Genomic DNA, 13,401 nt, shown 5'->3' on the forward strand with positions numbered 1-13,401 from the left:
TTCTGGACTTGAGGAAGTGGGAAATGAGATATTTCAGACAGGAAGATTAGCATGTGAATGGTCTAGACCAGTGATGAGCAATAGAAATATAATGTGAACCACAAATGCAAGCCACATATGTAATTTTAAATTTTCTAGTAGCAACGTTAAAAAAATGGAAAGAAACAGGTCACATTAATTTCAATGATATATCTTATTTAATGGTATATAAATATTACATTTCAACATATAATTAGTATAAAATTGAGATATTTTACATTCTCTTTTTGGGCAAAGTCTTTGAGATCTGCTGTGTATTTTACATTTGTAGTACATCTCAATTCAGACTAGTCACATTTCAAGGGCTCAACAGGGGGCCTAGTGACTATGCCATTGGACAGCACAGATCTGGACTCTAGAATCTGTTATTTATAGATAAAAATTTGACTAAATAGGAGAATTACTTTTTCTTATAGTGTTTTGTATTTCTTATTCTTCCAGTGGTTAGCAAATTAGAACCATGAAATAAGTTGCCTAGATATTACTAGTTAAAGATTTTCTTTACGTCTTTTAATTTTTATTGTTTATAACTGTAAATTCCTGTAAATTACGATTGTAAATTGTAAACAATAGGGCACCTTCAGTCAAATTAATGAAAATATGTAGTAGAGCAGTTTGAGACATTAAGAAGACAAAATCAGTTTGATGCTGATTTTTTTTCCTTTTTTAAGCAATTGTTTTGGTGTCCTACATTCATAGCCAACAAGTCATCTTGTCATTATCACGCCAAAATGACAACAATATTTTTGTTTGTACTACTGAAAAATCATAAAAAGTGTCATTTGATTCTTAGAATAGCCTGATTCAAGTGAACCACTTGGTTATGTTAGTGTCCATATAGGGTCTGTATGGGGTGTGTTTGCATGTGTGTAATTTTAATGTTGATTGGTTTAGAAGAGTGGCAGGCAGTCTTGTATAGTTAAGAATGCTGGAATGGAGTCCAGAAGACCCACCTTTTACTTCCTGCTCTGACACTAACTCCTGGGCTGACAGTGGATAAGTCACAAATCTGGGAGTCTGGATCTCAATCTGCTAAATGAACAATGAGAGCATTCTATTATGTACTTTCCAAGCCCCTCTAGTGTTGTAAGTCTATGATTACTAACACAGGGAAGAGACGGAGTTGCCGTGGAAACAAACACTGCAATAAAATAATGAAGTGGAACGATTTCCCACTTTAGACATGGAAATACTACTACAACTAGTTTAATATTTAAAATAACTATAATAATAATTTTAATATTTAAAATATACTTGTTTCTTGAGAGTAATGTGTGAAAATCAAGAATATTTTTAATATCCTCGTATATAATTTCACTCAACATAGTATACAGAATGCAGATTTTAGATGTTGAATGACTAAATATACATAGTCATTTAAAAATATGTATATATGTGTGTGTATATTATCAGACTGACATATATATATAGTTCTTAGCTTAATATGTTAAGAAACTATTGCAAAGAGGCAAATATATATATAATGATTTCATAAAATGAGACAGTAAGAACAACTCATTGTAAACGTAATAAATAAACCTTTTCTTGCCTAATAAAGTAATTCTATCAGTTCTATGGTAGTGGTCTCTAAGGGGAAAATACAAAGCATTGTTTTGACTGACTGTGATGATCATTTCTTTACATTTACTTTAGACCTTTCCTCTGAAGAGTTGGAGGAATTTCTTAACCAAGTTTTAAATTGTTATAATCCCAAAATGCCCTTGAGATATAGGTAGGTTTGTGAAGGGATTATTATCAGGCAAGTTTATCACACAAAAAAGAACATCTCTTGGACTAATATAATTATTCAGTTCAATCACTTTGACTTATATTTCATGACATTAACCCTGTATTTACATTACCTGGGAAAGGAGTAGAGTAGAAATAATTGTATGTGAGAGATATTATATGGCATTTGCTTCTTTAAAGATTTATAATAATTTTACTCTTAAGTAATTTTATTTATGAATGAAATTATAATTTTTTTTTCATTTTTATGAATGAATTTCCAGTATTTGCTCTCACAAACTCAGGATTAAGTTTTGAATAATTTGAGTAAATAACAATGCCTTTGAAAAACAAAACTATGTATATATATATATATATATATACACACACACATATATATGTGTGTGTTTATAACATACATACATATATATCTGCGTGTTTATAACATACACACACATATAGATACCATATGACAGGTAATTCTTATAATACGTATATATTGCTTTTTGTTTATATATGTGTGTACGTGTGTGAAGCACATAAAAACAAAATTATTGACATCTGATAGATTATAGTTAAATTATATAAGTAAAATACCATATGTTTTGTATAAAATAAGCAGTTAGTTAAAATTATTTGACTGCTATTTTAGGGAAGAAATGTAGTAAACTTTTTGGAGTGAAAATATATGATAAATCATGGTGATAGAAGCTTAATACAGAAGCCATGACGCTTTTGAGATTTGGCTTTTTAATATATATAAAAATGTACCATTTTCATACTTTTTTCTTTTTAATTTGGCTTACCTGTTTGCTTGTATACATTGCAGTTGTGCAAATTCAACATTAGAAGGAAAAAAAAAATGACCTGCCTCTTACTCTTAAAATATTTCCACTGTTTGCTCTGGAACCCAAATTGTTTAGTAGTGGGCTCAGGGCGAATAGTTTGGGGCTCTTATGAAGCTAGATCTCCAATCTATGCCTCAATTTTTCTTCTTTCATTAAACAGCATCACAGTACATCAAAAGTGGAAAGGGACGTACAGATGAGGGTGTTAGAAATACCCATCTATAAAATGGGGTTGGAATAATTCCTCTGTCAACCTGAGGGCGTTATTGTAAGGCTTACATATGACAATATGTGAAATTGCCAATGTAGCCTTGCACATATGAGAGATGTTATTATTGCACATAAAATCTCTGAAATATTATGAGGTAATGTGAGTGGCCATTTTTTCCGACAAAGAAACAGAGGCTCACAGAGTTTAGATAATCTAAGATCAGAGTATCAGTGGTTATCCTTGTTCTGTGTGACTTTCAAAAAGGAATCGTTAGGGATTTTAGATAATTCAAGCAGAATAAGAAAAGATTGATGAAGGAGTTGGGAAATTGGGCATCTACAGAAGAATGACCTTCATTGGGCACCTCCTATGTTGGACACTACTGGCATTTTTGCATTGCCTACAAAGATATGACTATTTACTGAAGAGGAGGAAACTGGGTTGGGTCAGTCAGGGTGTGGAGGTTTTGCATCTGTGGATAATGCTTTTCCTAGCATAATAAAGGGAGCAAAAGGAAAGGAAGGATCTAGAATCTACCTGAACCTTCGCAAAGCTTTCCTAATTCCTGAGCTGAGTCATCACAATATTAACAGAGGCTGGTGGGGTCTCTTTTCTCTGGATAAGAGAAAGGTTGGGCTCTACAAGTTGGGTACGCGTTGGTCTTCCTTGGCTGTCGGTAGGGGAGCCTGGTTTGGATCATATTTGGCTTTTGCTTTTGAAATTTCATGCCATTAAAAATGTTCATTGTTGTCCAGGATGGAATACTGAATCTAGAGAGTATGAAACAACAGATTTAAAAAATAAGCCACATGGCCATATACAGGTAAAAGCAAAGGTAGCTTACTGGAACATTATAAAGAGGAGCGCTCGAACTTGCAGATACTTTGTTCCCAGTTCTAAAGGCCAGCTGATGTATCCTGTTTTAGTGGCGCATGACTCATCTTTTTGAGGGCTCTTCAGGTCTCTGTTGTTCAGCAAATGCAGCCCTGAAAGCTTTTGTGTAGAGCTGATGTCTTCTTCAAGCTTAAAGGCCGTTTGTCCTTGCCCGGTTTTTCCTTGACACAACATACTGAAGTGCTGCAGCATTGATCATGTGCCCCTCCTCGGGTCTGAGCCATGCTATTGTCTTTCTTTAACCATTGAAATGTTTCAATACGGCCAATCTGTGTTGTATACGTTCCACAAAAGGTTTCTTGAGCTATGGGATGAGGTTTGTCATTATTGAAATCCTATATACGTTTATTTTATACAATGATCATAGTAATGATAATTTTTTTTTTTTTGGAAAAAGCACATCAGGTAGGTACTTTCCCCCATAGTCCAGAGCAGTTAGTATCAGCACTCTATAGTATAAATGCAAAAATAGGAAAAAGTAAAGTTTTTTTCCTTTCAAATTGCTTTTATGCTGCTTTTTCTAATGTTCTGTCATGCGTATTATCTCATTAGATTCTGACAATCACCTTGTAAGTTAGCATCGCAGGACTTAGTGCCATTATTCTGATGAAAAAAACCTGAAGTCCAGATATTTACAATGCTGTGTCAACAGTCCCATAGCTAATAGGTAGTATAAAAATCTGGTTTTCTTTCCCCTCCAATCTTAGCAGCTGTACTCTGCACTATAGTGTTTTGAAATTTGAGATATTTCTTTGATGGGAAAAAAAACCTTAAGTATTTGCTTCAAGCTTATAATACTGTTTATTTAAAAAAGAATTACAGTTAATAAACATTTATTAATCGAATGAGTGAATCAGCTAAATAATTTAGAGAATATTGCTTTTGTCAACAATCTTGACTGGTAGAATGTTTCTGAGTTTCTATGAGCTTGTTGCCACAGAAACCCTAAAAAAAATAACCCTGGAGAATGAAGACAAGACTGAAGCAAATGGGTGAAAGAAACAGCTCTGGCACGTTCACAGACTCTTTGGATCCATCGAATAGGCAGAATTCCTAGCCAGGCTCACAGAATTTTCTATATGCTATTTTTTGTTACTTTCTTGCTCTTTTATTACACATCCTATTTCTTCAAAAAGATAAAAATAAACCCTTTACAACTGGGACCCTATTCTTTATTTCTTTTGTTCCCTCATCACACCACCCCAGAGCTTACACTGTAGTCAAGGGCAATTAAGAACATCGGTCCACTAGCTGAAGTCACTAATTTGAGAAAGATGTTGTTCTAAGAAGCCATTATTTTAAAATATTAGTAATGGATTTTCTAGGTCAGTGCCAGCAGTTAATTTTCAACTTTGGTCTCTAGCCAGAGGCAGTACCAGCTTGTTGTCATAGAATTATGATTGTAAGTTCCAAAGGACAGAAACAGTGTCTATTTTTACCGTGGCCCGAGTAGCAATGTTCAAATTTAACTGTATACTTGATGAGTTATAAACACAAATGAATAGCAGGCTCAGAGTAGCTCCTCACAGGCCATTAAAACCTGCCCCAGGCCTCGGGGACTCTGAATACTCTCCCTCTTGGACTTTTCTCCCTTAAGACTAACAATAGGGTTAGACATGATCTCCTGAGGTCCACCCCAGTCTTGAATCCTCCAAAAAAGATGACATCATTGTCTTTGGGTTTTAAGAGTTTTATTGCTTATCGCTGTAAGCAAACGGGGAACAACAACAATTTTTTAAAAACGGAGATGGTTAAAATCTTGTAAAGTCCCTAAAGAAGTGGCCTTGATTTCCTGCATCCGTCAGAGATGATAACTTCAGCCTTCTACTACCTCTGAGGGTGGAGCTCAGCGACTCACTTTTCTTCTACACTGAGTTCTCTTTTCCTGGGTTACACTGTAATCAAAATTCAATCCAGGAAACATAATGAGAGACTGCAAGCTGGCAATCAACACACCTTAGGGCCTCCATATTGGATTATAATCAGCATACTGGACTTCTGCTTGACAATTAATTTATTCATTCTTCAAATACTTATTTAGCGCCTAATAGGTTCCAGGCACAGTTTAGGTGTTGGAGATACAACAGTGAACAATACAATGATCTCTGGCCTCAGAGAGCTTACATTCTAGTGGAGAAAGCAAGACAATAAACAGATGTCACATTGTGATAAGTACTATGGAATAAATTAAGGCAGATAAGGGGAAGTGGGGATTGAAATACTGGAAAGGGAGAAAGGAATTTCAGACAAAGAAAAGAGCAAGGGCAAACTCCTGGAGGAGGGAATACCACAGTGTGCATGCTAGAGTGGAGAGGGTGAGGGGCTGAGAGGGGCAGCAGCAGGAGATTCGCATGAGAAGGGAGAGGCTGGCTGGGCACAGGAAAGATTAGGTTGTACAGCACCTTGTAGGCACTACCTTGTGGGCATTGCAAGGATTTTGGCTTTTACTCAAAATGAGAAGGTGAGGCATTAGAGAGCTTTGAGAGGAGTGGAATGACGTGACTTGGCTTATACTGTGATTGTTCTGTGGTTTACTCAGCTGGATTGTCAGCCCTCTGAGAACAAGGGTTATGTCTTACTGATCTCTACAGACACTACAGTTCCTGATATAGACTAGGTCCCAACTGGCAAAATGGCTCCAGAGAACATCTCATAGAGGCATGCTTCAGAGCTCCAAAATGGTAGTTGTTTTGTCTTTGAGACACTTCAAAAATGTCTTACATTCAGTGTAAATCAGTTGGCAGTAGGTTCATCATAATGAATTAAAATTTGCCATTTGGAGAAGCTTCTCATTGTTCTTTCCGTGCCCTTTGTGCTGACTCTGAGAGTTATTACTTGTTTTTATTTCTCCACTTTGACTGGAAAGAAAATTATGGAGTTGCTTTCTCAGGCATCATAAGAATATTTGTGCATATCAGTCATGAGTCTCACTCTTCTATGCAGAAGAAAACACGAACTTAACTGCTGTGCCAACAGGCCAGACCTGAGTGTCTTTCATTTTTTAAGGTGCACATGAATCACCCAAGGATTTTGTTAAAATGCAGATTCTGATTCAGTAGGTCGGAGAGAACCTTCTAATGGGTTCTCAGGTGGTGCTAATACTGCGAGTCTATAGACCCCATTCTTAGTGACAAGGTGCTAGCAGACATCTGCTTAGTTGGATAGAGCCATTAGTTTACTTTGTGTTTCAATTTAGTCTTTAGCAAATGTAAATTACATGACCATTTGACATTGAGGAACAAGGTATTAGGAAGAGCAGAGAGGAAGTTAACTAATACTCCAAGAGAGCCTTATGTATGCCAGCAACAGCACCAGTTGCTTCATGTAGGCTCTTTCACAGACTTTCTAAAAGGCGCTTTGAGACCCATGTTTAAGTGATGGATTTGAAGATGCAGAAACAAGCTTAATGCAATGACTCTACGTGGTATGATTCCTGAAGAGGCGGGAGGGTAAACAATAAAATGTGCCGTTACTCATTGTTAAAAGGACCTAATCATGGGTTAGAATTATAACCCTTTATCAGAAGGTCCAGACAGATTGAATGCCTTTGTGAAGGTCATGCAGTCTATTAACACTAATGCAAAAACTAAAATCTATGTTTGTGATGCTCTCCTCCCACCAATATCATGCTGCTTCTTGGGAGTAGACTTTTAACCAAATCTGGAGAGACATCAGTATATATTTTGATGTCTTGCCCACACAAACTATAGAATCCTTTAGGAGGTGGAGTATGGGGTGTGTGTGTGTCTGTGTGTGTGTGTGTATGTGTAGGAGAAGGGGAGACATATGGATTTGTATATGTGCAGGAAAATATCAGGTCCTGTAGTGTTCCAGGAATACTCTTTTGGCAGGAATGTTTGTGCCACACTTAAGGGGGAAAAAAAAAAAAAACAACTGGATTTAGAAAGACTAGTGAAAAGAAAAGAAAAACGATGGAGAATGAGGTAACAGTGGCCAAAATCAAGGATGTGGTAATTGTTATTGATTGGACAGAGAAAGTTACCGGGAGAGAGGTGTTTAAAAATGATTTAAAGTTTCTATCTATGCTGTTTCTCTCTCTCTGGAGAACGAATAGGAATAATTAAGATCATGAGCTTGATGATCAGTCCAGACCTGGATTTAAATCTTGACTTCTCCACATATTAACTGCATGACTTTGGCATGTGACTTATTCTCTTTAAGCCTCTCACACGGTTGTTTATAAGGAATTAATGACATAATCTATGTCATAATGAATCTGCATTCAACATAAAATATTGAATGCAGTGCCTGATGCCATAAAGGTAAGATATGGAATCAGGGTCTATGGGAGAATGATGGTGTCATTAGCTGCAATGAGTCCTCAAAAGTTTTGAAGCTGGTTTTGAAGCACGTGGAATGGTATGAGCAAGGTGCAGAGGCTGCCATGAATGTGATTTGTTGGTGTACCATAATTATGGAAGTGTGTGAGGTTCAGAATTGGGCCACCAGGGTTTGATTTCCAATTTGACTAAATACTGGGAGACAGTTAGGTGTTGAGGGTATGGTTAAAGGTTATAGGATGGGAAGTATGAACAATGTTGAAGGCGAACTATGTCCAACCTTCTTTTGCCTAGAGTTGGCTTCCATGTCTATGAAATACCAAGTGACAACAAGTTAAGGTGCAGGAGCAAATCAGGGCTAAAGAAAAAGGTGATGAATATAATGGAGGAATCAGGTCAACCATATCAAAACCAAGTAAGCAAACTAGAATGAGGAAGACTCAGAGACTTCAGGTAGACCAACCATAGGGACACAGAGTCCAAGAAAAAAGCATGTGGAAAATCTGGTAAAGTAGAGGAAATAGGGAAAGAATCATTGTTGAATTGTCAGACAACCATCAAATCCAGGAAATTCATAAGAACTAAGGAGCGTAAAGGCTGGTAGAGAAACAAATATGAAACATCAGTAACTGATTCTGATGCTGAAGTTGCTTGATAACCAACCAACCAAAAGAGTCTCTTTTCTAGTCTCACCCTGGAGAATAATGATCCCAAGAGAGATGATCTGAGTGAAAGGCTCCAGGCCAGGATAACCCAAAACATCTGCTTGACCTATACAGGAACCAGGTAGTCATGTTTCTCTGGTAGAGGGATTCTTTTAGCATATCAAGTGCTCCTGGTCAGATTTCTTCTTTCTATGTTCATCCTTCTGCATACTGCTACCAAGCTTAGCTCCTAAAGCTACATGTTGGTTTTAGAACCTGGCAGGCCCTGAGTACTGGAGTTGTTGTATTGATTTCCTGCCTCACAAAGGAGCAGGAGAGAAGGAGAAGGCATGGGAGCAGGAGCAGAAGGAAAGAGAAATGAAACAGGAAGTCAAGTGGGAAAGAGAGACAGGAAGTCTGGACAGCTTAGGATCATGACCCAGATCCCAGGCATCTCTCTTATTACAGGTGGTTGTAGAAATCGGTAACTACCTGGGCTTTGTTCCTGTGTTGAGTTTACTGGAGGGATATTGCTCTCATATGTATACTTGACTGTATGACTTCACGCATAATTGGATGTTACTTGCTCACTTTTTCCCCTTGAGAGAAATCAGTTTATTAAATGGGAGATAATCCTCAGCCTGGGGAAGACAGAGATTTTCTCAATCTCTCAGTTGGCATATATATGAAAGACAACTGGGAAAATATCGATTGAAAAAAGTATTGCAGAGCAGCATTTATTCAAGACTCAAAATACATCAGGTGATTTATAGGGCAGAGAGATAGATATAGTCCCCTAAGGCTTAACTTGTGAGCATCAGCATTGACTGAGGAGAGCTAATGTACTATTTCCTGAAAGGAAGTGGGATCAAGAAAAATGATTACAGCAAAATGCTTAAACAGAAATAGTGTCACAACTTTTTATTGAATTCTTATTTGGGATGTTTTTGTAAACTTATCAATCATTTTGTGTCAGTTTACAGTGTAATAAGATTTTAGTGTTTGTGAAACATCATTTTGAAATTGCCCCAAACTAGATTTCTCTCTCTATCTCTCATCAAACTGACACTGGGTAGAAGTTTATGAATCTTGAATGACCAGTCTGTTAGCTGACACTCTTTTGATTGCAAGTTACAGAAGTAAACTTGACTTTGAAAAAAAGAGAGAATCAGTGTAAAAGGAAAGGAAGGTCTTAGGGAGCCTCAGAACAAGAAATCCAGCTGGGCTTCAGGTGTGTTTTGGAATTCAACTCTGGAAAGCCCTCAAATGTCTCTCCTCTCTGGGCTGCCTCTCCATGCACTTTGCTCTAACTTTCTTGATCTCATCAGATCTGTTTTTATGGCAGATTAAGGCTTTCCCATAGCTCCCAAGTTGACATATTATAATTTCAATCTCTCTCCTGAAGTGACTGCAGAGCAGTTTAAATCCCATCCACATTCTTGGGAGAGAAAATCTGTTTGCTACCCCTCACTCACTCCCTTAGGTCAGTAGGCCACCCCTGGTTTCATCATACATAATAAGAACTTGGTTTCTGGGGGCATAGCTCTGTGTATTTGGGCACGTGGAGGGCAGTTTCCAGAAAAGGAAAGTTGTTATGGTCTTGGTGGATGTGCCAAATTCATCTATCCTACCATGCCCATTATGAGAACGCTGCCTGGCACCGAGGATGCTCTCAATATTTATCAAATGAAATGTTTATGGACTGAACGTGCTGGCAAGGATATGAGAACATGTTTGGCTAGATAAATGAAGAAGGTTTTGCATTTTGAATGTCATGATAGTAGATCTTTATAAGTTGATTACTGTAACAGTTAACTTAAAACTAAGACTTAAAACTAAGTTACATTAGTTAAAATCATTTGATGTCCATGCTGATTTCTCTATTTGTGAAATCATTTTAAAATTTAAAAAATTATAAATTTTTGTGAAAACATTTAACAATACACATGTTATTTATTTTAATAGTGTTTATTTCTCTATTTTTTAAAAACTTATTTGATGTTCATGAAGACTAAGCCTGGAGTAATTCGCCCGGTACCTGTAAAATCCAAAATATTACTGAAAAAAGAGGAGGAAGTCTATGAACCCAACCCTTTCAGTAAATACCTGGAAGATGACAGTGACCTCTTTTCTGAGCAGGTGAGCATACACATGGGAAAATCTTTGATATTTTGATAAATGACTATATAAAATAGAGAGATCCCTCTATGAATATAGTGTCTGCGGGAAAATGTTCATTTGATTGGAGTATCCTTAGTAATTAAAAAAGATCCAGTTTTGCATAGTAAAAAATTCTTATATATTTCCAGCATGATACTTTGAAGTATTTCAATGTTTCTTTCCTAAATTGTTCTACCTAGTACTGGTATTGTTTTGGGGACCAAGACATTGCTCTCTATAATGACCCTGGTTGGATGTGTCATATAGGTGTTGCATTCTTGTTTCTAAAATTCTGTCTCCTTTTGAAGAGATGAAATATTTTAGATTTGGTACATTAGTACATTTGACAAAAGATCTATTGTCTGGATTCATACTGACATAGTAGAGGTGATGTGATCGCTTTTTGAGTGGTACTAGTTAGAGGACAGGGGTCTCAAGTTATTTCAGGCTTTGTTGCTCATTTGGTTTATGTGTAAAAAAGGTCTTCCCCTTGTATATACTTTATGTTGGAAGAGGTATAAGGGAAGGTTGTTGATTGTGCTTTATAAGATATTTGGGAAAAATATGAAAATACACATTTATGGAATATAAAACCATAAATTATTTCAAAGAGAAACTTGACATCTTTATTTGTCTTATTAAAATGCAACAAATAGGCATAGGCTCTATATTTTACATCTCAATGTAAGCAATCCAGAAATCTTTCTGGATACAACCAGGACGTGTAAGATCACCACATTTGGTAATCTGTAATAAAATAGATTTATAAAAGAATATAAGGTGATATACTCTTTTTAAATTTTAGTTTGGAAATAACTAATGATATTCTTGAAAATATAAATTATATTCATATTTATGAAATACAAGGAATGTCTCATCTGCCACATATTAGCTCTGTCACACTGAGCAAGTTGTGTCATCTCTCTAGGCTTCAGTTTCTCAATGTATAAAAGGAGGCGTTCAGATCAGACTTTTTAAGGATCCTTCAAACTCTGAAATTTGGATTACTTAAAATTAAGTTTAACCCTGACTGGTTCTGAAATTCCTGTAGCCTTGAGAAATTTCAGTATAAATACTTTTTCATGATTAACTATAGATTTTATTTATAAAATGGAGATAAAAATATTTTGTTTATTTGTATTTTCTTTCTGAAGACTGATATGATTTTGATAAGTTAAAAATTTTTAGAAGGCACTAATATCATTGAAAATGATAATTAGAGGCAATTATTTTCCTTTTATGGACTAAAATGTAGTTCTCAATTTAAATTAGAGGAATCTTATTTCTGTATATAGGGTTGTCTTCACTAATTCCAGACATAACAGAAGTAGAAATGCCTGTTAAGAATGCATATTTCCATCATCAACAAAAACACTTATTAAGTATCTATTGCTTGCATGACACTAATATTTTAGAGGCTTAATGTGCTGTTTTAGACAGTGTGGGATCATTATAAAAATAACCTAATCTTATATGACAAAAAATAAATTTCACATATTACCCATGTAACTTACATTCTTCAAAATATGATCTAATGCTGTAAAATAATTTGTTCTTTTGTATTAGAATAATTTCAAATTTATGCATTTTATTTTAAACAAGATTCTTTGTAGAATATCAGGTTAATCTACCTATAATTTATCACAATTTACTGTCCTCTGAAATGATAAATTCCATTTTTAAATGTAGGAAATTCTTGTCATGAAAAGGAGTTGCCACTTTTTTTCACTACTTTTCCTGTCTATACAGCAAGTTTAAAGCTCTGTTTATGTACAACATAAACCTATGTATTTCCAGGTAATTGTTGAAAATTTGAGCTCTTTTGCAAAGGTGCCATGGACATAATCTTATTTTGATTTTCTTTCAACCAATTTTTTCTTGTGTGTATCCCGACTTCTGTGTGGCACATGGGAAGTAATAGGAGTTTGCAGACTCAGAATTGAAAGAAGTCTGGCATCCTACTTAAAAGTGAATTCCAAAGGTTCTCTGGTCTTATTCATTGACCTTGCATGAGAGGGAAAATATAATAGAACCTTGGGGTCACTGCCCCCTGGAAACTGCATATACTATCAACTACCCTCCTTATATTGAGCTCTAACTACCATCACACTGTGTCCAGAATCTACAATGGAGGCAGATGCCAAAAACAGCTCTCCAGTGTAGATGCTTAGATCTACTTAAAAAGTAAATTGACTAACAATTTGTAATCTCAGCATTGCTACGTCATCAGAACTTCAACAGAAGAGAGCACATTCAAATTCAGTTCTAGTCACTATTGTGTTCTCCTATACTGCTGCTGCAGAATAAATTGAATGGTTCCAAAGTCAGTTGATCTCACCCACCCATGTAATGGGAAATATAGCCAGGCCAGTTGGGCCAAATTGAAGCAGCTCACATTCACTAATCTGCCTTGTACTGAGGACAGTTCCACATGACAGGAGATGTTGGATGGGATTATTAAGTCAATAAATTTCCCAGAGCAGCTTCACTGCCATAAAATATGATTTCAAAACTCTCTGTTACAAAAGATCAGACACTAAAGATGATGAGACCAGACGGAAATGTATTTACTGTAG

At 36.0% G+C, this 13,401-nt stretch overlaps 1 protein-coding gene across 1 annotated transcript in view; it reads left to right on the forward strand.

Annotated features, from left to right (window-relative positions):
• The window catches only part of MLIP (muscular LMNA interacting protein), a 204,529-nt gene that overhangs the window by 173,420 nt on the left and 17,708 nt on the right, over window positions 1-13,401 (forward strand). The window contains exon 10 of the mRNA XM_087438727.1: window positions 10,676-10,804. Within this exon, the coding sequence (XP_087294853.1) occupies window positions 10,676-10,804 (129 nt within the window). The remainder of the gene's footprint in view (window positions 1-10,675; window positions 10,805-13,401) is intronic.

Source organism: Ceratotherium simum, chromosome 13 (assembly GCF_057802395.1).
Source record: "Ceratotherium simum simum isolate JZ-2026a chromosome 13, ASM5780239v1, whole genome shotgun sequence".
NCBI lineage: Eukaryota > Metazoa > Chordata > Mammalia > Perissodactyla > Rhinocerotidae > Ceratotherium > Ceratotherium simum.